Here is a 21,091-nt window from a genome sequence, read left to right as displayed (position 1 = left end):
AACCCCGCACCCATTACCAACTTGAATTACAAACTCAGGACAAGCAGCTTAGTACACCAACAAGGACCGGTGTGCTAAATTCTCCTTCTGACCACATGTTGTCATCAGTCTCAAATAGGTAAAAGGCACTCAACTAATGTAATTCTTTAGTTACATTTTAAGGCTTTTTTCCCCTAGGAGTAAACTTTCACGAATTAAAATGTTCTCTAAATCCTCTTTATTAAAGGAGGGGTGGGTGGGGGGAGAGGGTGCCTGGCACACAGCACACGGCTCACGGGATCTCAGCTCCCTAACCAGGGATCAAACCCAGGCCCTCAGCTGTTAAAGCATGGAGTCCTGACCACTGGCAAAGTCTCTGTAAACCTTCCTTTTGAAAGGATCTGCTATACTTATCCTCTGGTCACCTGCCTTTATATTTCTACATTTCAAATAAAATGAAATTCTTAGGAATCGTAATGCTTTTAACTGGTGATAATAAGGAAGAAACCTATGGTTAAATATCCCAGAAATTTATTTAATGTTTGCTTGATACATTTTATATAGAAAGGTTGGAACTATTCGCTTTGAGTGCCTCTGGTAAATCTCATGGAGGCACTAATCTACAAAAGGGTGCCAATCTGGAGATATCAGAAATGGAAATCATAAGCCCAATTTATGTCTCGTCTTGAAGATCTGTCTCTAGTGAAATCAGGCCACTCCCTTAAAAAATGCTCAAGGTGTTGGAGCTACTGTGTGAAAACAGCTAACATTTAGGAGGGCATTTCATGTTTTGGTCTGTTGGAACATTTAAATACTTAAAATAAAAAATATTCAGCTTTGAAGTTTTCAATACTGGAAAACTTTTAAGTCTAGGGTTTACAGCCACGAAGGCTGCTTTGTGTTCCTTAAACTGGACTCTGTTTCCCACAAAGTTAATCTTCAGCTTTGGCTTCCATTTCTTCTGCATCATCATCTCCATCCACTTCTGCATTTTCTCTCTCAAGCCTCTCCAGCTGCCTTGCAAGTTCGGTCTCATCTGTATCTGTGACCACTTTGGGCTGTGGAAGCAGAGGCACAATTTCAATGTGAATGTAGTTAAACACACACAAATTCAGTTTCAATACTATTACCGCCTGGTATTTTAACTCTTATGCTGAGCGTCGAAATACTACCAATAAATTCCATGAGATAATAAAACTGAAAATATATATTGGCTGTACAGTGGCTGTATCTTTCAAACACACAAAAAGATGACCTGTAAAAATCCATCTTCTGGCTTCAAAATTTCTTCCACAGAAGAAATTTATTTTGAAAATTATATATGAAAATTTGGTTTTGTTCTTGTTGAGATGAGAAAAACATAGGACACTATTGTAGTTCCTCATTCTGAAATCAAACTTCAAGCATTCTAAATTCTGACAATAATCAATCACTTCTTTCTTTTTTCAGTTATTTTCATTGTCTTTATTTTTTTCATTTTGGGGGATCAGTGACCACAGTCTTGAATAACCACCCCATGATAGTTCTTATTTACTTTTAAAACCCTTTTAGGAAATCGAGTCAATGACTATTTTATACTTAGAGGACTTGTAGTATTAAACATATCTCATGTTTTGTAAGTCACTGATCAGATATTTTAGAAGACAAACAAGTTACATGATTGAAACGTCTTTAAAACTTTAATAACAAGGCAAAAAATCCCAGTATTGACCTCACCTCCATTTGAACATTGAAGACGCCCCTCTTTTCTTCAATTTTTTCTTTTATAACAGCCATAGCTTGATTGAGGACAGAGAGGCCTTCTGTTCTCTCCAGGGTGGTTGTAGTCATTACATACCGAGGAGGAGCTATTAGATTAATCTAAGGAAGACAAAAATTCAATTATGAATGTACCTACAGACCACATAACAATTAGGATGTTTGAGAATCGTTTTGCTAATCTGCTGCTTTAAAAACAAATCATCCCAAAATTTACTCCCAATTCTGCAGCACAGCAATTTGGGGTAGTTTGTTAATATAGCAGAAGCTAATTGAAGCTAATTGATACTATGATGTAACCCAGTAGTAGAAGCAGTCTGCTGCTGCTGCTGCTAAGTCGCTTCAGTCGTATCCGACTCTGTGCGACCCCATAGATGGCAGCCCACCAGGTTCCCCCGTCTCTGGGCTTGGATAATCTGTCTCTAAAATAAACAAAAAAGATTCCTATTTGGTTCTAAACTAAACCGATGGAAGAAATTCTTCTAAGTGATTCTGATTAACAGCCATCCAGTTAATTTTATTGCTAATCAAAGAGTCAGGCCAAACCTCCTTAAAACTCTGTGTGAATATAAGAGAACGCTATGCTATGCTAAGTCACTTCAGTCGTGTCCGACTCTGTGCGACCCCATAGACAGCAGCCCACCAGGCTCCCCCGTCCCTGGGATTCTCCAGGCAAGAACACTGGAGTGGGTTGCCATTTCCTTCTCCAATGCATGAAAGTGAAAAGTGAAAGTGAAGTCGCTCAGTCATGTCCAACTTTCAGTGACCCCATGGACTACTGCCTACCAGGCTTCTCCATCCATGGGATTTTCCAGGCAAGAGTACTGGAGTGGGGTGCCATTGCCTTCTCCGATAAGAGAATATATTGTCCTTTTCAAGATTCTATGAGCATAATGGGCACTGTGGCTACTTACTGTAAAGGAGGTTCAGCACAGCTGGTTCTTTGGCACTAAATACCAACAGGAATCTCTATCCACAGTGACAGTAGCAGTAGCTACAACAAAAGCCTACACGTCATTTTAAACATTCCCTAGAAGTATCATCAAGAACCACTTTTAGTAACACTTGATATGAAATATGACCATTAAAAAAATCTGGATTTAATTTGGATTAAGTGGATATTTCAGTAGGGAGGGAGAAAACAGGCTACTCACTTTGATGGGCATGGTTTCTGTAGAACAATTCAAACCCGCTCTCAGAGCTTCTTTTACGGCATCGATGCCTTCATAACCATAACAAGCCACTTCAATATCTAAAATTATAAAAATTCAAAAGCTTACTTCAAAATATGCAAAAATTTTTTTACGTTTAAAAAGAAATCAGAGATATGACAAATACATTAGTACTCAAACTTATGAAAGCTTTCATTACCCTTTCAATTAGAAATCAACCCCAGCTATTAACTTTCACATTTAAAAATATCTGAACATGCAGTGATATCTTCTCATCAACATCAAGCCCCTGAATGATGAAACCATAAAAAAGAGAAATTTAACAAACATCTTGAATTCGGGCTATCCATTTGGGTTGGAATCATAATTCCAACCCCTCTGTGCTTCAATTCCTTATTTGTGAAATGGTTAGGAGGAGTGTGATGAAATCTGAATGAAATAATAACCACAGGGGCTTCCCTGGTAACTCTGTTCAAGGATCTGCATGCCAATGCAGGAGCCGGGTTCGATCCCAGATCTAGGATGCCGTGGAGCAACTAGACTGATGTGCCATCTGAGCCTGTGCTCAGGAGCTGCAACCACTGAAGCCCAAGCACCCTAGAGCCTTTGCTCTGCAACAAGAGAAGCCACCACAATGAGAAGTCCGTACACGGGAACTAGAGAAAAGCCTGCACAGCAACAAAGACCCAGCAAAGCCCCCCAGATAAATAAAATTATAAAAAACCAAATAATGTAACTGCAAATTGTCTAGAATAACTGCATACTCTGACTCAGCAATCCTACTTTTAAGAATTTGCCTTACAGACTACCTGTATAAATGGGTAAGTCTATGTGTATAAAGGTGTTAAAATGCAGTGTTTTTTGTAATATAGTTAGTTGACCCTTAACAATACAGCCTTGAACTGCATGGTCTCCTTACATGTTGATTTTTTTCAAAAGTAAACACTAGAATACTACACGAACCACGGTAGTTGATTCTCAGATGCAGAATCAGACACACAGGACTGACGAGGTTATATATGAATTTTTGAGTGCGCAGAGGGTGGGCAACCCTCTTATACATTGTTTAAGGGCCAACTACAGTAAAAAAGACTAGCCCAACCTGAACATTCATCAACAGGAGACTGGCTGATATCAAGGTTTATTATTCTATGCAGTATTACCTAACATTCAAAATGAGAATGATCCTCAAGTTCTACAGGGAAGGGCAGCCATAGGACACCAAATAGAAATAGCTAGTTGGAGAAAATGGTGCACACTATGATCCCATTCTTACGAAAACATAAAAATTTATATTTGAACATAAATAGCATGCATTCCTATACAGCATAGGTAGAGAAAAAAATGTCTGAAAGAATAGATCCCAAATTAACAGTGGTTAATCCAGAGGCATGGGAGGATATTACTGTACTGTCAGAATTTTAAAGCATGCACTAAAACAAAATAATCACTCCACCCAAAAAAAGGGCCAACTTAAGGTTAGCTGAGCTCATTTACTTGTGTCAATATATATGCATTTTATGATAACTCAGTAGAAGCAAAAATTACTTAATTTCTTTAGCTTTTCTTGCTGTGAAAAATAAACATTTAGAAAAAGGTAGATGTTGATGTAGCAACATATTCTTTGGTGAGGGTCATTATTTAATAGCTTTTCTGGTACATGCAAAATATTTTAAACAGCATTTAAGAAATCATTTACCTGCTCGAATTTTGACAGCCTGTGGGGTCAAACGCCTATTAATATTGTTAATGAGTACTTCCCGTTCATCTTCATTCAAATCTAAGCTATCCAAAATAGATGGGTCTCTGAAAGAAAACACACACAACAAAATGTCAAGGTTACTTTACTGATAATTAGGACACCAAACATAATATAACAGAATAATGTTTAAGAGCACAGCGTTTAGTGTCAGAATTAAGAGTTCAAATCTTAGCTTCACAATTTAATAGCTTTGTGCTAGGGGGCCTTTCTAGATCTGTTTCCAAATTTGTAAAACAAGAATAAAAACTGTGTATCTCACTGGACTGCAGAATTAAATGAGATAATGCAACTGAAGTGCTTAGGCCTGTATGACAAAAAGAAAACACCCAAATGATCATTATTAAAAGGAAAATTTTAGAGATCTGACTAAAGCAAGCAATTTAATGTTTCCTATACAGGCATACCTTGAAGATATTGTGGGTTCGGTTCTAGACCACAATAAAGCACGTTTAGCAATAAAGTGAGTCACGTGTTTGGCTTCTCAGTGCATATAAAAGTTACGCCTATGCCATACTGTTGTTTTCTGTTAAAAATACTTCATTCCTAAAAAATGGTAACCATCATCTGAGTCTTCAGGGAGATGTAATCTTCTTGCAATAGTAACACTGAGGGATCACAGATCACAACAAAATATTGAAAAAGTTTGAAATATTGCAAGAATTCTCAAAATGTGACACAGAGACATGAAGTGAGCAAAGGCTGTTGGAAAACTGGCACCAACAGATTTGCTTGATGCAGGGATGCCACAAACCTTCAATCTGTAAAAAATGCAGTACTTGCGAAGTGCAGTAAAATGAATTCTGCTTATGTATCTCACATCCCACTATAATTAAGCATATCCCTGTAATTAACAGTCCTTGCTTCAAGGAGCTTGAAAAGAACAAAAACATGGAAAAAAATTAAAAAAAAAAAAAAAAAAAAAGAAAAAAGAAGTGCGTTTTTGCACTTCTGGGGTGAGGTGAGGAGGGTATCAGCGGGGTCAGGAAGGGCTTCATGAATGAGGGGCATTCCATCTGACCCGTGTAAGTGCCGCCAACAGGGACCAGTCTTGTTCACTGGCATGTTTGTTGAACAAATTAAAAAATGGAAAAAAAGAAATAATGACTTAAAAGAATGGTAGGATTTTAACAAGACTGTTTTAAGAAAATTCTGATATACTGATACTGAAAGACAAACCAACAGAAAAAAAAGAAAATGAGATGAACAGATGTTTCACAGAAGACAAATGGTCAATTAACGTATGAAAAGTGGTCAACTTCCACCAACAACCAGCAAAACGCAAACCCAAACAAGACACTATTGGACATCAATCTGTTTTGCAAAAAGAAAAGAAAAATCTGAGATATATATCAAATGTTGATGAAGAGAAATAGAAACACTCATATAATTGCTAAAAGGACTATAAACTATAGAACCAATTTGGAGAAACTTTAACAAAGCTAAGTAAATTTAAAGGTGCATGTAATCAGTCTCATGGCTCAACAATTCTATTCCAAGGTATCTATCTTAGAAATTTCCAAATGTGTACACAGAGACATGTACATGTATTCACATAGCACTATTTGAAAAACAGGGGAGGATTACCTAACATTTTTTAATAGAGGAACAAAAAAGGGGGCATGTTCTCACAAGTAAATACCATATAGAAATTAATATGAAGTAGGCATACATGTATCAATTTGGAGAAATTGATATTTATGAAATTTACAGTAACTGATAGATTAGTGAAATTTACAGTAACAGCATCACAAGTAAAAATGTAAAGTACTGAAAACCTGTCACAATGATAAAATAAATTTTTTTGTTTAAACATTTTAAAACATAAAAAAGATTCTGTATGTACTTTTAATAATCTATTCACACATTTACATGTATCAATACCATAAATGATAATGACATACACATAATTTCACAACAGTGGTTACCATTGTTGAGTGACCAAAATGGCTTTGGAGGCAAAAAATATTGTTTCCAACTATCTCAGAAAGTTTAACTAAAAGGAAAAAAAAAAAGAAGCACATGTGGCATCGAATTATGATTGAGTTCAATCTGGACAGTTGCAACATGGCTGACGAAAGAGAAGAACTTTAACGGTGATAAATGAAGATTAATTCACTAGGATGAATGTTAATTTGTTAAGAATGTTAAGGCAGAGCAGTAATGGAGAAGGTGCAGGAGGCAGAAGCTGTAAGCGGGGCCAATGATGACAGCAAACCGAGGTGGGAGATGTACTGACTGAGGAGCCCAAGGCTAAAGGCAGGGAGGGCAGAAATACAAAGCAGTGCTTGATGCCCAGTAGCATAAACTCTGGATGGACCTAGAATGCTTGTGTTTGAATCCTGGCTCTACCATTTGGTAGCTGTGTGAACTTGGACAATTTAACCTCTGCCTCAATTCCCTCATCTATAAGATAGGAATAATAGCACTCACACCACAGGTGGTCGTGAGGATGACATATATGTGTGCTGTCATAATTATTACTCTTCTTACCTTTCCCACAATTTGACATAAAAAAAAAATTAAGTCACATGAGGGGAGGGGGTAAGGTGGAAGGGATCTGGAGCCTCAGGTGAGTAGGTATGATGGAGGCTCTAACAGTTCAAAGTCCCACTTGGCCATTCTGAGGGCTGAAGAGACCAATCTCCCGTGGCAGGACACGAGTTGGCAAGTAACGATGCAGTGGTGAGGCTGCTCGTGAAGTATCAACATCTAGAAGGAGTGGGAGGTGCAGAAGCAGAGACAGTAAGTACAGAGAACTTAAGAAGTCTGGCTGTTAAAAGGAGAGGACACAGTGCTTCCTACAGGAGAAAAGTAGAGGGCCGGTTGAAAAGTTTGTTGTTTAGTATAAATGGGAAAAATCTGAGCATATTTTTATGTTGATAAAGCAAAACCAATAAAGAAAAAGGCTGAAGACTCAAGGGAGGGAATAACAGATGGAGATGATATTCCTCAGGAATAGCTGGGCACAGGGGTAAGATTAGTTTGAGAGCAGGAAGGACCCCAATTCCAGTGTGACAGGAGCACAGGAGGTAATGACAGGTGGGCAAGAGGTAAGTTGGATGAGATGGTGGAAGGAAATGGAGGTGATCCTGTGCAATGGCTTCTTTTTCAGGCAGTGAGAGCAGCAGGTGAGAGGGAGGGAAGAGGGATAGAGTGGGTATCTGGGGAAGTGTGGAGAAGTTCTGAAACAGCCAATCTAAGAATGGGAGGAAGAAGTGATCCAGAGCAAAGAGGGTGTGGGGCAGCAGTTAAGGCCCAGCTGAGGTTGGAGACCAATGAATATGCAGTGGCACCAACCTGTAAGACTGTGGTTGTTCCTAGCAGCACCCAGCATTCTATAAGTGCAGAGAAGGCAGGAACATCGCTCCAAGGCTGGATGTAACAGAAGGAAAAACAGGGCAAAGCTCATGATATTGGCAAGAAAGTTATTGAAATGATGGACCATGGGTCTATGCTGAGTAAGAAAGAGAAGGCAAGAAAAGGTGAAAAGACAAGGAGGAAAGAAAGGGTCTGGAATCAGAGCCTGATGTGAGAATTAAGACAACAGAGTAGGACAATGTGGCAGCTGGAAGGACAGGAGGCTGTGGTAAAAGAACAGAATGTGTGAATTAAAGATTTTGGAGGAGCAAATCCTGGTAACAGTAAGACCCAGGGTGAGGTCATATGGAAAACTGGCTAACATGGCGTGGGCTGAAGGTCTAAGCAACTGAGGTAAAGAAAACAAGAGATTACAGTTTAAATGAAATGTCTATGCTGGCCCTGCAGTCACTGAGGACAATCACAAAACTTGGAGAGGAAAACATTTAAGGCAATAGCGTCAGGATGGTTTAAAGAACTACCCAACTATGGTACACCAAATTGTACAGGCTTAGCTTTAGAGGACTGGCCCATATCATGGGCCTTTTATACTAAAATATTTTAATCTAAATTTGACAAGGACTTACTACACGGATGTTGTGTGACTAAATGTTAGGCTCTCAACCTGTGTGCTAGGCCTAGCAGCTGTAATACCAAGGGAAAAGCAGAGCTAAGGAGGAGTTCTTACGAGACTGCGTGCTTAAATGCATCATAGGCACCATATCCGGGTCTCTTGTACTTGTCATCGAAGACCCAGGCAGTCCTCTGGAATAGGCTTTCCAGCTGCTCATCCTTGGTGTATTCTAAGACTTCAGCAACATGACGAAGAATGCTGTAAACCTAGAAAAAAAATGAAGAACACAACAATTCAAAGATAAGAGATCTACATGTTTTTTTAAAAAGATATTTTTACATTTTAGAAGACAGCATATAAAAACAAACCTTTGGTTACTTTGATTAGAATAACTCCTTAACAACAAAAGATTACCATATGAAAACTTTTTTTCCCATAATTATTTCCTTTTCCATAACAATGAACTCAAGTGGGTGAACACACACAAACAGTGTAGCATTTATAGCCTAAGATCCAGAGCAAGTCAATTCTGGGACAAACCAACCTCTCTGAATATGTTTCCTCATCTAGAAAAGGGAGATACCAGTATCTCTCTTTTTTATTGTAGAGAGTTCTTACATGGATCAAATATAAGACATTAGGACTACTATTTCACGAGAGATGGGAGCTCGATCCCAGGACTGGGAAGATTCTCTGGAGGTGGAAATGGCAACCTGCTCCAGTATTCTTGCCTGGAAAATTCCACGGACAAAGGAGCCTGGTGGGCTGCAGTCCATGGGGTTGCAAAGAGTCAGACACAACACACACACACACACACACACACACAACAACATCAACATGAGAGCATAGAACCAGGATGGAGATTTTAGAAATTCTTTTGCTCTGTTATCTTTTAACAATTATCCTTCAATCCTACCCATCTCCTACTCACTGCTGCCAATTTTTTTTTCTAATCTCCTAAAAATAAAAGGGCTCAAAGAAGAGAAAGTGTATTAAGAAAGGTTTCATGTTAATTACACACAAAAACTGACCCAGGGAAGGTAATATCATTGGCTATTTCATTCTAACATCTTATCATCCCAATAAGATCTACTCACGTACTTATTTTACAACATTTTACAATAGCCTAGGGGAACAAACAAAATGGAAATTTCCTAGAGACGTGCTTCTCAAATTTGGACTTGGTGGGACTTGAAAGATTTGGGTAATGGTCTCATAGCTTTTGTATTTTTACTCTTTTACCAGGGTTAAGCAAGATTTAAAAAATCTTCTCTTCATTTAAACAGTTTTCTTGGCATTTTACCTTGAAGATAAAAACATACAGGGCAGAAGAGAACGAAAGACACAAAAGAAGGATAAAGAAAAGAGAAGCAATGGAAACTCCCAATAAGAACTGAAGATCTAGGAAATAAAGGAAAATCTAAATAGGACCAAAGAACAGAAAAATACAGGAAGATGAGAATGAAGAAATGACAATTCCTGCCTTATTAGTGCTTATTGTGGGTAAGTAACAAGTAACAGCAAAAATAAGAAAAAAAAGCTGGTTGTTTCTGTGATCCTTACCCCAGAAGAGTTGAAAGTCAAAACTTACATGTTATGACAGCCAAATCAGCTAAACTCACTAATAGTTAACATAAAAGAGCTTAAAAACACTAATGGTCTGGTACTGATCTGAGAACATTAGACTTCAGTGCTTTAACGTAGTAACATCACGAGACAACTGATGTTGTCTCACTAAAGTCACACTCTTTCAAAATGGAGTGTTCAAATTATTTTCCTATGAAGCACAGAACTGAAAATGGAAATACAGATACAGAAAATCTAGGTTTTTGTTTCTGCCAGCAACATGCCATGTAGATTACTTATTAAACACATTTAACAGTGGACTAATTTGACTAAATAATCAACTTACAGTTTTGGATTTGGTAAATTTATCTTCACATTTGATTGCTTCCTCTGGTGAAACTCTTCTTTTTGACAAATCAATATATCCTATATAAGAAAAATTTGAAAACATTATCTCTGTCTACGTATCAACAAATCACTCTGACAATTTTCACAACCATATTGCTGGGTTGGCATACCTACACTTATTTCCTACTTAAATTGTATCAATAAAAAAAACTGCATAAGAAGTACATGTATTATGAACAAGTATTATGTTTTGATAAATTTTTGTCATCATGTAATGTTATCTTGGTGGAAGGAACTAATAGGATCAACTGTATCATGTTTTCTGTATTCTTGACGTTCTGACATTTGTGGCCTGGCTGACCAGGGAAGACTCTGCTGCCCAGCACTAGCCAAGGGCTCCATGGGAGCCTTTCACATGGAAATCAACCAACCCAGAGCCCACGTCTCCAACCATCTCATCAAAGTTCCACACATCAGGCCAATACTCCCCCATGCCCTAAACCGACGTAGGGCCAGATACCAGACAACCAGAGACAGTCCCCGTGCTCCAGGCACTGCCCATACTATTGAGATGAGCCAAGTATAAACTGTTTACAATGACCTGCCTTGCCTTTCTCATGGAAACCTCAATACAGGCTCTGGCCTAAGGTTTCCCCTTGCTCTTCCTGCCTCCTGATCAAAACTGGTGCTTCCTCATCTGGCTTTGCACAGCATGCTGGGTCCCCATTTCCTGGGAAACTTTAGTAATAAAAATCTTCTTTCAATGGCATGGCCACTCCATGTCACCAGTCACCTTCATAAATGAAAGTCCCATGGGCACAAAATGAGACAAGAAGTTAAATGTATTTTAAAGAATTAAATGTTCCAAAGTTCACTGGAACACTATTTATAACAGCCAGGACATGAAAGCAACCTAAATGTCCAACAGTGGAGGAATGCATAAAGATGTGGTACATACACACAGTGGAGTATTAGTCATGGCTATCAGGGGATAAGATGGGGAGATAAACTGGAAGACCAGGACTGACATATATACACTACTACATATAACTATACTCAAAGCTCTATAATGGCTTACACGGGAAAAGAATCTAAAAAAGATTGGATACATGTATACGTATAACTAGTTCACTTTGCTGTACACCTGAAACTGACACAACATTGTAAATCAACTATATCCCAATAAAAATTAAAAAAAAAAAAAAAAAAAGGAAAGAGAAAATGGTCTTTCACCTTTACCCACGTATTAGGTTGCAAAAGTAATTGCAGTTTTGCACTGTAGAAATTTGCTGGATTACATTCTTAAATGTGGCTGTTATACATTATTTTAATGTGCAATTATTGCTTTATGTTTTTTGCTAATGAATTATTACTTGCTGTTTACTTCATATGTATTTATGTATTTTAGACTATGGAAATAGTCTATGGAAATGATATTAGACAAAAACCAAATCTGAGTGATTTTCTTATTCGAGTTCAAAATGGGTCATAAAGCACAGGAAACAAGCTGCAACATCAACAACGCATTTGGCCCAGAAACTGCTAATGAACATACAGTGCAGTGGTGGTTCAAGAAGTTTTGCAAAGGAGAAGAGAGCCTTGAAGATGAGGAGTGCAGTGGCTGGCCATCGGAAGTTGGGAACAATGGAGAGTATCACGGAAGCCGATCCTCTTAAAATTACACGAGAAGTTGCTGAAGAACTCAATGTCGACCATTCTACGATTATTTGGCATTTGAGGCAAATTGGAAAGGCGAAAAAGCTCAGTAAGTGGGTGCCTCAAGAACTCACCGCAAATCAAAAAAATAATCGTTTTGAAGTGTCATCTTCTCTTATTCTACACAACTACAATGAACCATTTCTCAGTTGGATTTTGTTGTGTGGCAAAAAGTAGATTTTATACAATAACCAGCAACGACCAGCTCAGTGGTTGGACCGAGAAGCTCCAAAGCACTTCTTAAAAGTCAAACTTGCACCAAAACTCATCGTCACTGTCTGGTGATCTGCTGCCAGTCTGATCCACTACAGCTTTCTGAATCCCAGTGAAACCATTACATCTGAGAAGTATTCTCAGCAAATCTATGAGATGCACCGAAAGCTGCATCCCTGCAGCTGGCACTGGTCAACAGAAAGGGCCCAATTCTTCTCTGCAGCAATGCCTGACCGCACATTTGCACAACCAAAGCTTCCAAAGTTGAATGAATTGGGCTACGAAGTTTTGCCTCATCTGTCATGTTCACCTGACCTTTTGCCAACTGGCTACCCATTCTTCCAGACCTTGACAACTTTTTGCAGTCGACAACCAGCAGGAGGCAGAAAATGCTTTCCAAGAGTTCATCAAATCCTGAAGCATGGATTTTTTTTGCTACAGGAACAAACCAACTTATTTCTCTTTTGCAAAAATGTATTGATTGTAATGGTTCCTATTTTGCTTAATAAATATGTGTTTGAGCCTAGTTATAATCATTAAAAATTCAGGGTCTGAAACCATGCTTTTGCATCAACCTTATATATTTCAGGCTAAACTACTTCCTTTACCATCTCTTATAATGCAGTTCTGTCTTGTAAGAAATTCCCCTAGTTTCTATTTACCTGATAATGTCTTCGTTTGATTTTTATTGCTGAATATTTTCTTTGGAAACAGAATTCTGGTTTGATAGTTTTCTTTCAGTGTTTTACAGATGTCATTCATTGCTCTGACCTTCATAATTTCCAATAAAAGAATGCCACTGTAATTTGTATTACTGTTCCCCTGTAAATAACATCATTTTCCTTGGCTATTTTGAAGATTTTGTTTTTCAATAGTTTGTTATTCCTAGATGTGGTCTTGGTATTTATCCTGCTTCAGGTTTGCTGAGCTTCTCTAATTTGTAAACATTTTTTCTCCCAGCAAATATGGAAACTTCTGGCCATGGTTTCTTCAAATGTATTTTCTGCTTTTTTCTTTCTCTTCTCTTCTTTTGGAATAAAGCTTTTGATTGTTAATAGGTTGCTCTTTTTTTCCTCTCAGTTCTTCAGATTGGTTCTTTTTAAATGAACTACCTTCAAATTTCAAGCCTTCTGTTATCTTTTATCTGATGTTAGCCTATGCATTGAATTTTTTAGATACTAAAAAAAATTTCATTTCTAGAAATTGTATTTAGTTCTTTATGTGAGTTTCTAATTTCTCCACTAAGATTTCTGCTCACTCACTACATTTTCCTGATATCCTTGAGCAGTTAAAACATATTATTTAAAATGCTTATCTGCTAATTGCAACATCAGGGTCATCTCTAGGTCAGTCTCCACTGATTATCTTTTTCAAATGGGTCATATTTTCCTGTTCATTCAAATATTTAGTAATTCCGAATTGTATTCTGGACATTAAAAAAGATATGTGGCAGAGCTCTGAATTCCTTTAGGTTCCTCTTAAGGATACTGATTTTGTTGTTGTTGTTGTTGTTGTTCACTCTGCATGGCTTGTGGGCTCTGAGTTCCCCAATCAGGGACTGAACCACCACCTCTGGCAGCAAGGGTACAAAGTCTTAACCACTGTACTGCCAGGGAACTCCCAAGGATACTCAATTTGTTTTAGCAGTTAACTCGTCTGAATTCAAAACTATACAGAGCTGTCTCCTCAGATGGAAAGCAAACAAAATTTGTTTAGATTTTTATCCTGTAGGGCTGCTTGCAGTCTAACCTCTACAAGTAGTTCAGAAGTCAGCTAGAGATTTGAGCAGAATTTTTATATATAAACTTAGGGGCTCTCTCTGTGTCTCTTTCTCTAATCCCTATCACTACTTTCCAATTGTTGTGGCTGTCCAGAACTCTTATCTCTGGCTCTCAAGTCATTAAGACTGAGGGTTTTCCTTTAGAATCTTCACTGCCCTGCTTAGTATAACATGGCACTCAGTCAAAAGGCTGTAAACCTTATCCAGTGCAGTTCCTGTCTTCCCAGTGTTAACTTGCCTTCAGTTTCAGCCTGCTTTTGGTTGCTCCCATTGTCTTTGGATAAAATTTACCACCCATTTATATACTTGCTTAGGGTTGACAGCAGTTATGTTGAATGGCTTATCCAATAGGACTTAAAATTCTAGTATCAGAAATGGATCCCCTCTATAGGATCTTCTGCACTTTGCTTTTTTTTTATCTTATCATGCAGATCTTTTCATATCAGAATATTCAGATTTCATTCTGTAGAAAATTGCTTTGCCTGGCTGTGCCATGATTTATTTAACCACAATTTAGATTGTTGTTTCATGTTTTTAACTTACACTGTACAATGTTGTTATGAAAATACATTTTTACATCTATCTACTGTACTTACACAAGTATACCCTTTCACTTTTTCTGACTGCAGTTGAAAATATATTTGATTCCGTTTTGTGTTATCTATTTCATGTAAGAGGAAAGCAATATAAGCTAAGACACCAGCTGAGGTCCTACTAGGGCAGTGATTAAACACAATATTAAATGGAATAATCTCAGTCTTCAAGTAGTTTAATAAATGGGGGCTAGGGAGAGTGCTACAAGTCATATCAAAACATTCAGAATAATCAATGTGCTAATGGTAGCACCTCTTAAGAGGTAATACAAGCTGTCTCCAAAGTTTATTATCTAAGATTATAATCAGAAAAAAAGTCAGTTACGTATAAAATCATTCGTTTGCAAAAGTATCAATTAACTAGATGGCTGAGCAGATTCAGAAAGACAAGTTCAGTCAGGGTGACTGACTAGTCTTTTAAGCACGATGGTAACTACATGACTGAAACGAACACCTGACAAATTATAGAGACAGCTGAAACCAATGATCTTTTTTTTTTTTCCCCAATGATCTTAACTATATTAACTGAAGACAAAACCTACTCATTGGTATCGTACAATGTATTTAGAAACTGTGTTCACAAAGGTGAAGACTTACATGGGGTCCAAAGAAGGGGCACCCAAAGAGTCGCGACTCAGCACAGTGTACACAGGCACACACTCGTGCATACACACTCACACACACACTCTGAATAAATAGCACAGTAAATAAATGGAATACCTATTCATCTCTACCTGAAAGATCCGGAAGGACCATAGGATCTGGGGGTCACAGACATTCTGATTACCAGAGAGACAGACAGTATTCAGTTCTAGATGTGTCTTTTTTAAAGACATAAAATATTCCTAAAATTCATTTACTTTTACAAAAGCTAGTTCTGGATAAACTAATTAACCACTACTAACTTAAAAGGTTTTGTTTAGATGGTTAATTGGCATCCTTCTCTAACAACTGTATGTAAAAGAGTTTAAGTACAAAAAGAGGCATTTTGTTTTTTTACTGCAGCAGGCAATGCACAAAAAATATATTTTAAAATAAGTTTAACTCAGGAAAATTTCAGATATAAATTATTTAACATAAAATATTTATTCATTATGATTACATTTATATTTAATAAGTAAATATAAATGATTAAAATAAAAATTAAATATTCTTCTCATTTACCTTTTTCTTTGTCCACTCTAATAACCACCACACATTCATTCCTGCCAATTCGGATGAGTTTGTTTATAGAACGGATACGCCTTCTTGACAACTCACTCAGAAGAATCATGCCTTCGATGTTGTTGTACTCCAGCAAGCTGACATAAGCGCCCATTTCAGCAATGGACCTTACATTCACCATCACTACATCTTCCACCTCAGGAAATTTGTGTTGATAAAATCTACAACTTAGACCCGGCATTCTGCAATTTAAACAAAAGAATCAAGTCAGTGTTCAGTTAAGGTCAACATAAAAATATCAATTTTTCACGTCTTGCCACTGGAAGAAATTTTTTGTCTTCTCATCTCTTTAAACTTCTTAAATGGTGCTAGAAAACAGATGAATGTTTGGGAACCAAGCCTGAATTTTTATTTTGCTCCACATTTTTCTAAGACTTGCATGATTCTCAACAATTAGTTTCAAAGGAATCATAAAAAATAATGATCATTTATAAAGAGTAAAATATTACTTTAATACTTAATAACAAATGATAGGAAGCATCACTACTGTTGTAAGTGAAAGTGAAAGTCACTCAGTCATGTTCGACTCTTTGTGACCCCATGGACTATACAATCTGTGGAATTCTCCAGGCCAGAATACTGGAGTGGGTAGCCTTTCCCTTCTCCAGGGGATCTTCCCAACCCAGGGATCAAATCCAGGTCTCCCACATTGCAGGTGGGTTCTTTACCAGCTGAGCCACAAGGGAAACCTACTGTTATAAACCTATCAGCAAAACTAAAGCTACTCTTCCTCCAAGTCGGCTAAGACTGATTACCACCCACCATATAAAGGGAAGAGTTTTCCAACAAATTAAATCTTAACCCTAACCACACATCAAATGATATACTCTATCATTTGTTGTTCAGTCACCAAGTCATGTCCGGCTCTGCAACCCCATGAACTGCAGCGTGCCAGGCTTCCCTGTCCTTCACCATCTCCTGGAGTTTGCTCAAACTCACATCCATTGAGTCGGAGATGCCATCCAACCATCTCATTCTCTTCTGTTGACACACACAACTCTATCATTTATTTTAGGCAGAATTATACATGTCACAACAAAAACTAAAGATTAATCACAAAACATACTAAATTTAACTAAAACGTATCCTTCTGAAATTTTTTCCTCTTAAACATGAATTCACAACTTCTATAATTTTTAGCTTCCACTTTTCCCATTACTTCCAAATAATCTTCTCTCTTGTTGAACAGGTATACTCAACCCCAAGAATCTTTTAGTAGATATACCCACTACTATGAAGTTCAAGTTTCTCTTAATCTCCACACACTAAGTATATCTAGAACTATTCCTTTTGATCCACCCAACCTACTTTAAACACCGCTCCTTTTATGACCCACAAGCCTAAAATCATCCCATGAATAGAAATATATTTTTAAAAGGAAGCTCTCAAATTAATCTTTGTTGGTAATTTTCATGTTTTTCTGGTAACCTTAACTAATTTACTATTGTTAAAGCTCAGAATATAGGCAATAATAAGATCCCAAGTCCTATGAAAAATTTGTGAAAATTTATGTACTAACTTACCTTTTTTTCTTATTAATTGGGTAACAGGGCCACATTACCTGTCTCAAAGATAAAACACCTACATCCAGCTCACAGAACACCAGGGTTCTGCTGCAGGGCAGTTTCAGAACTGCTAACTGCACCCACATATATCTTCCTAGTGGCTTACCCACTGACTTATACATTTTTCTGCTCCCCACAGGGTCCTATATAATCCGGCCACTGCCTATCTTCCTGAAGTACCACTTTCCTTATAGTCTTCCCCATTTTATAGATGAGAAATATGAAGCATGGGTTAAGCATCTTGTTCTGTCATATACTGTTAACAAGTGAATTTGAACCTGTAACGTCTGAATCCATAGTTTGTGTCTTATTCATTAGGCTGTATTTTCTCTCAACGTTATTGATAAATACATGACAATTAGAAATACCTTAAACAAAAAGCACTATCAGTGTACACATTCAGTGCTAGAACATAAATTTTAGTATTATCGGGGCTTCCCTGGTGGCTCAGATGGTAAAGAATCTGCCTGCAATGCAGGAAAACCAGGTTCAATCCATGGATCGGGATTATCCCCTGGAGAAGGGAATGGCAACCCACTCTAGCATCCTTGCCTGGAAAATTCCATGGACAGAGGAGCCTGGCAGGCTACAGTCCATGGGGTCGCCAAATGTCAGACACAGTTGTGTCTGACACAACAAGTTGTCAGACTCACACACATAAAATTTTTATTATTAACATATCCTATTTAATAAAAAATAAACTGTATATAACAGTGGTAGAGAAATATTTCTCTTTGAAGCTTGACAAAATAGGGATTTAGCAAATAAAGGGAAGTAGACATACAATGGTCAGAATTACCCACCAAGAAAGAGCTGAGTTGGTTGGTTCATTTTTAAACAGGGCTTTTTTTTCTCTTGGACAACTGTTCTCAAATATCTGTAGGTAAAGCACTAAAACTTGAGAGCTAAAAATGTTTCATACTGGGTATAAAAATGAACATCATGGAAAGGTGTGAAACATTTTAAGAGATTTAACAAGCACCAAGTTTCTTCAAATAGTAAAGCTGGTAAGTTTGGAGAAGCAAGACCTAATTTGATTGTAAAAGAACACAGGCAATAGTGTAAAAGAATTCTGAAGAGTGATATGAATGCCACTGCTTCAGAAGGTGCAAATCTCTTTGCAAAAGATAATGTAAATAAAGGAATACTGCTGATGGTATGTCATTCACAGTGAAAGATAGTAGATAAGTACAAAAAAAATAATCTACGACTTTGCTCTCCTACTTACTGTGGCTTAGGAATACTAATGTATTCCCATTAACTGTAGCTTCTAATGTGTGCCATGTACTTCACAGGTTTGTGGAGGACATCAAATGAAATATACAGGTGAAAAGAGTTGGAAAGTGTAATGTCATACAAATGTAAGATATTAAAAGGCAAAGGAAATATCATTTCCATTTTGTAACTTAATTCATTAAACAATTATTTTTATTATTAAAATAAGTACTAAATGATTTCCTCAAAGACAAATGCTTACTAAGTACAACAGGAGCTAAAACCAGGTCATATGACACTAAATCCAGAGTTTAACCCACAAAGCCTCAATATGTCAGAGTACTACAATACAGTATGTGTTCTCCAGTAAAGAATCTTTCAAAATACAACAACTGAGCTCCAAGCTAATTTCAATCACCCTGCACCGTCAGTAATTTTGCCTGGTCAAATGGTAGGCAGGAGTTCTTAAATCACTGCGTGCTCCAGTCGCCATCGTGGATACAGGAAGTCCACACTCCCTTCCAAAACAAAGCATGATGTGACAGAGGCAACTCCTGTAGCAATACTAATTCGGCTCTAACACTTCTCGGTTATACTCTCTGAATGCTCGCCTTTAGTACATAAGTGCTAAACAACCAAAGCTTTTCAATTATTTCACTGTAGTTGAATAAGGAAGCACTAATCTCTAAAACTGCGCATCTTCTTGAGATCTTTTGAGAACCAGAAACTCTCATTTGGCATCCAATCAACTAAGAACAGGCACTAAAGCTTCATGTAATTCCAAACTGCTGAAAGACACGGAGTTACAAGATTTTTTTTCCCCTTGAGTAACAACTTCAATAGGAAGAAAAACCAAGACTTCTTTGCTACACCTTTTCCCCAAGAAACAATGTTTCTTGTTTAATGAAAATTAAAGTAGACTAAATCTGGGGTAGTTAATAAAAGGGACCTAAAATTTCCGTATCTTGTGTTTTCCAGTTCTGCTTAACCGTAAGACCACAGCGCTTAATTCTACAAGTCTATTCTCATCGGTGCTGAAAATACGGCAAAATGATACGAAGAATAATAAACTCTTCAGTAGTATCTTTTAGTTTCGTCTGAAGGACTGACTCATTCTACAGAAACGCCCAACTCCAGCGACAGGGTAACAACAGCTTCGATTTTTTAATATTAGTGGTCAGGTTAACAAACTCTTCTTGGATCTTTTTTTTTTTTTAACTCAACTCTTGTCAAAATCGTGGCCCAATCCACAGGTTCCTTGAAGTGTCCTGTCTGGTCACCATTGAGAGGTAGTATTTGCCGGGGCGGAAGAAGAAGGGAAAAGAAAAAAGGTTGGAATTCTCAGGCCTAGAGACAGCAAAGTGCTCAGCGTCCTGGGGCGGGGTGTCACGGCGTTCTTCCCAGGCCGTCCCACCTCAAGACACCCCCCATTATCAGCATATTGACGAGGCTGTCCCATTACTTGGCCCACTTGCCTTCGCGAGATTCCTTCGTCAGTACCATGACACCCCCGCTACACGGGGAGCCGACACGCAGCCGGCGGGTGGCGGCAGTCATGTCCAGACACTTCCCGCGCGGGGACGGGAAAAGGAGGGGGTGTTAGCCCCAGGGCCTACCCTCTACCGACCACCCACGTCCCTAGACACAATCAAAGTGAATTCCTGGAGAAACCGATCAGAGAGACTAGTCACCTGAGGTATGTGTGTGAATCCCACACCAAGGTCCCAGGCCACGCTCTTCAGTCAGAGAGATCGGGCTCGATCAGCCCTCAGCAACCGCCGACTCTCAGCGTGCGCTTCGCTTGACTACACTGCGCATGCGGAACGAGCTCGTAGCACGCAAGCGCCAACGGGAGAGGGACCCCTCTTCGTTACTGACCATAGAGTCTAGGTCCTCCGAGGACAAATGATGTGGACCTTAGGAGGACCTGAAGAGTACGTTTTCTCGTTATCTTTAGCTTTCCCTAAGTAACCGTCAAGGCGCAGGTAAAAGGGAAGACTGATTCCTTGTCCCTAAAGCATAAATCCTCGCTGGAACTTTCAGTCAGTCAGGAGGTGGCGCTGTGACCAAAGATGAAAACTGGAGGAAGAGAATGAGTGTACTCTTACCTGTTCTTTCGCTTGGCGCGTGCCGAACCGAGCGCAACAGCCTGGGAGGTGGAAGGGGAGGGGCTAGAAAGCGAACCGGAAATGAGGGGGCGATTCCGGGGTGCGCGCGCCTCAACATCCGGGCATCGCCTTCTTCTTGTTTTCGCCCTCCCCACAGCCCC

At 38.4% G+C, this 21,091-nt stretch overlaps 1 protein-coding gene across 2 annotated transcripts; it reads right to left on the bottom strand.

Annotated features, from left to right (window-relative positions):
* Nucleotides 1-493: 493 nt before the first annotated feature.
* Nucleotides 494-21,065, bottom strand: EIF2S1 (eukaryotic translation initiation factor 2 subunit alpha). 2 transcript variants are annotated; one of them, XM_055538397.1, is made up of 8 exons: nucleotides 20,931-21,065; nucleotides 15,983-16,224; nucleotides 10,515-10,594; nucleotides 8,717-8,868; nucleotides 4,609-4,715; nucleotides 2,892-2,989; nucleotides 1,696-1,839; nucleotides 494-1,037 (listed from the first exon to the last, which is right to left on the bottom strand). In XM_055538397.1, the coding sequence occupies exons 2-8, from the start codon at nucleotides 16,221-16,223 to the stop codon at nucleotides 912-914; spliced, it is 948 nt and encodes a 315-aa protein (XP_055394372.1). In that variant the 5' UTR covers nucleotide 16,224; nucleotides 20,931-21,065; the 3' UTR covers nucleotides 494-911. The 2 variants fall into 2 exon arrangements, with proteins under 2 accessions (XP_055394372.1, XP_055394371.1); XM_055538396.1 differs by lacking the exon at nucleotides 20,931-21,065 and adding an exon at nucleotides 20,514-20,671.
* Between the last annotated feature and the right edge of the window lie 26 nt (nucleotides 21,066-21,091).

This window comes from Bubalus kerabau, chromosome 10 (genome assembly GCF_029407905.1).
Source record: "Bubalus kerabau isolate K-KA32 ecotype Philippines breed swamp buffalo chromosome 10, PCC_UOA_SB_1v2, whole genome shotgun sequence".
Taxonomy (NCBI): domain Eukaryota; kingdom Metazoa; phylum Chordata; class Mammalia; order Artiodactyla; family Bovidae; genus Bubalus; species Bubalus kerabau.
This window is presented reverse-complemented; position numbering and strand designations above follow the sequence as displayed.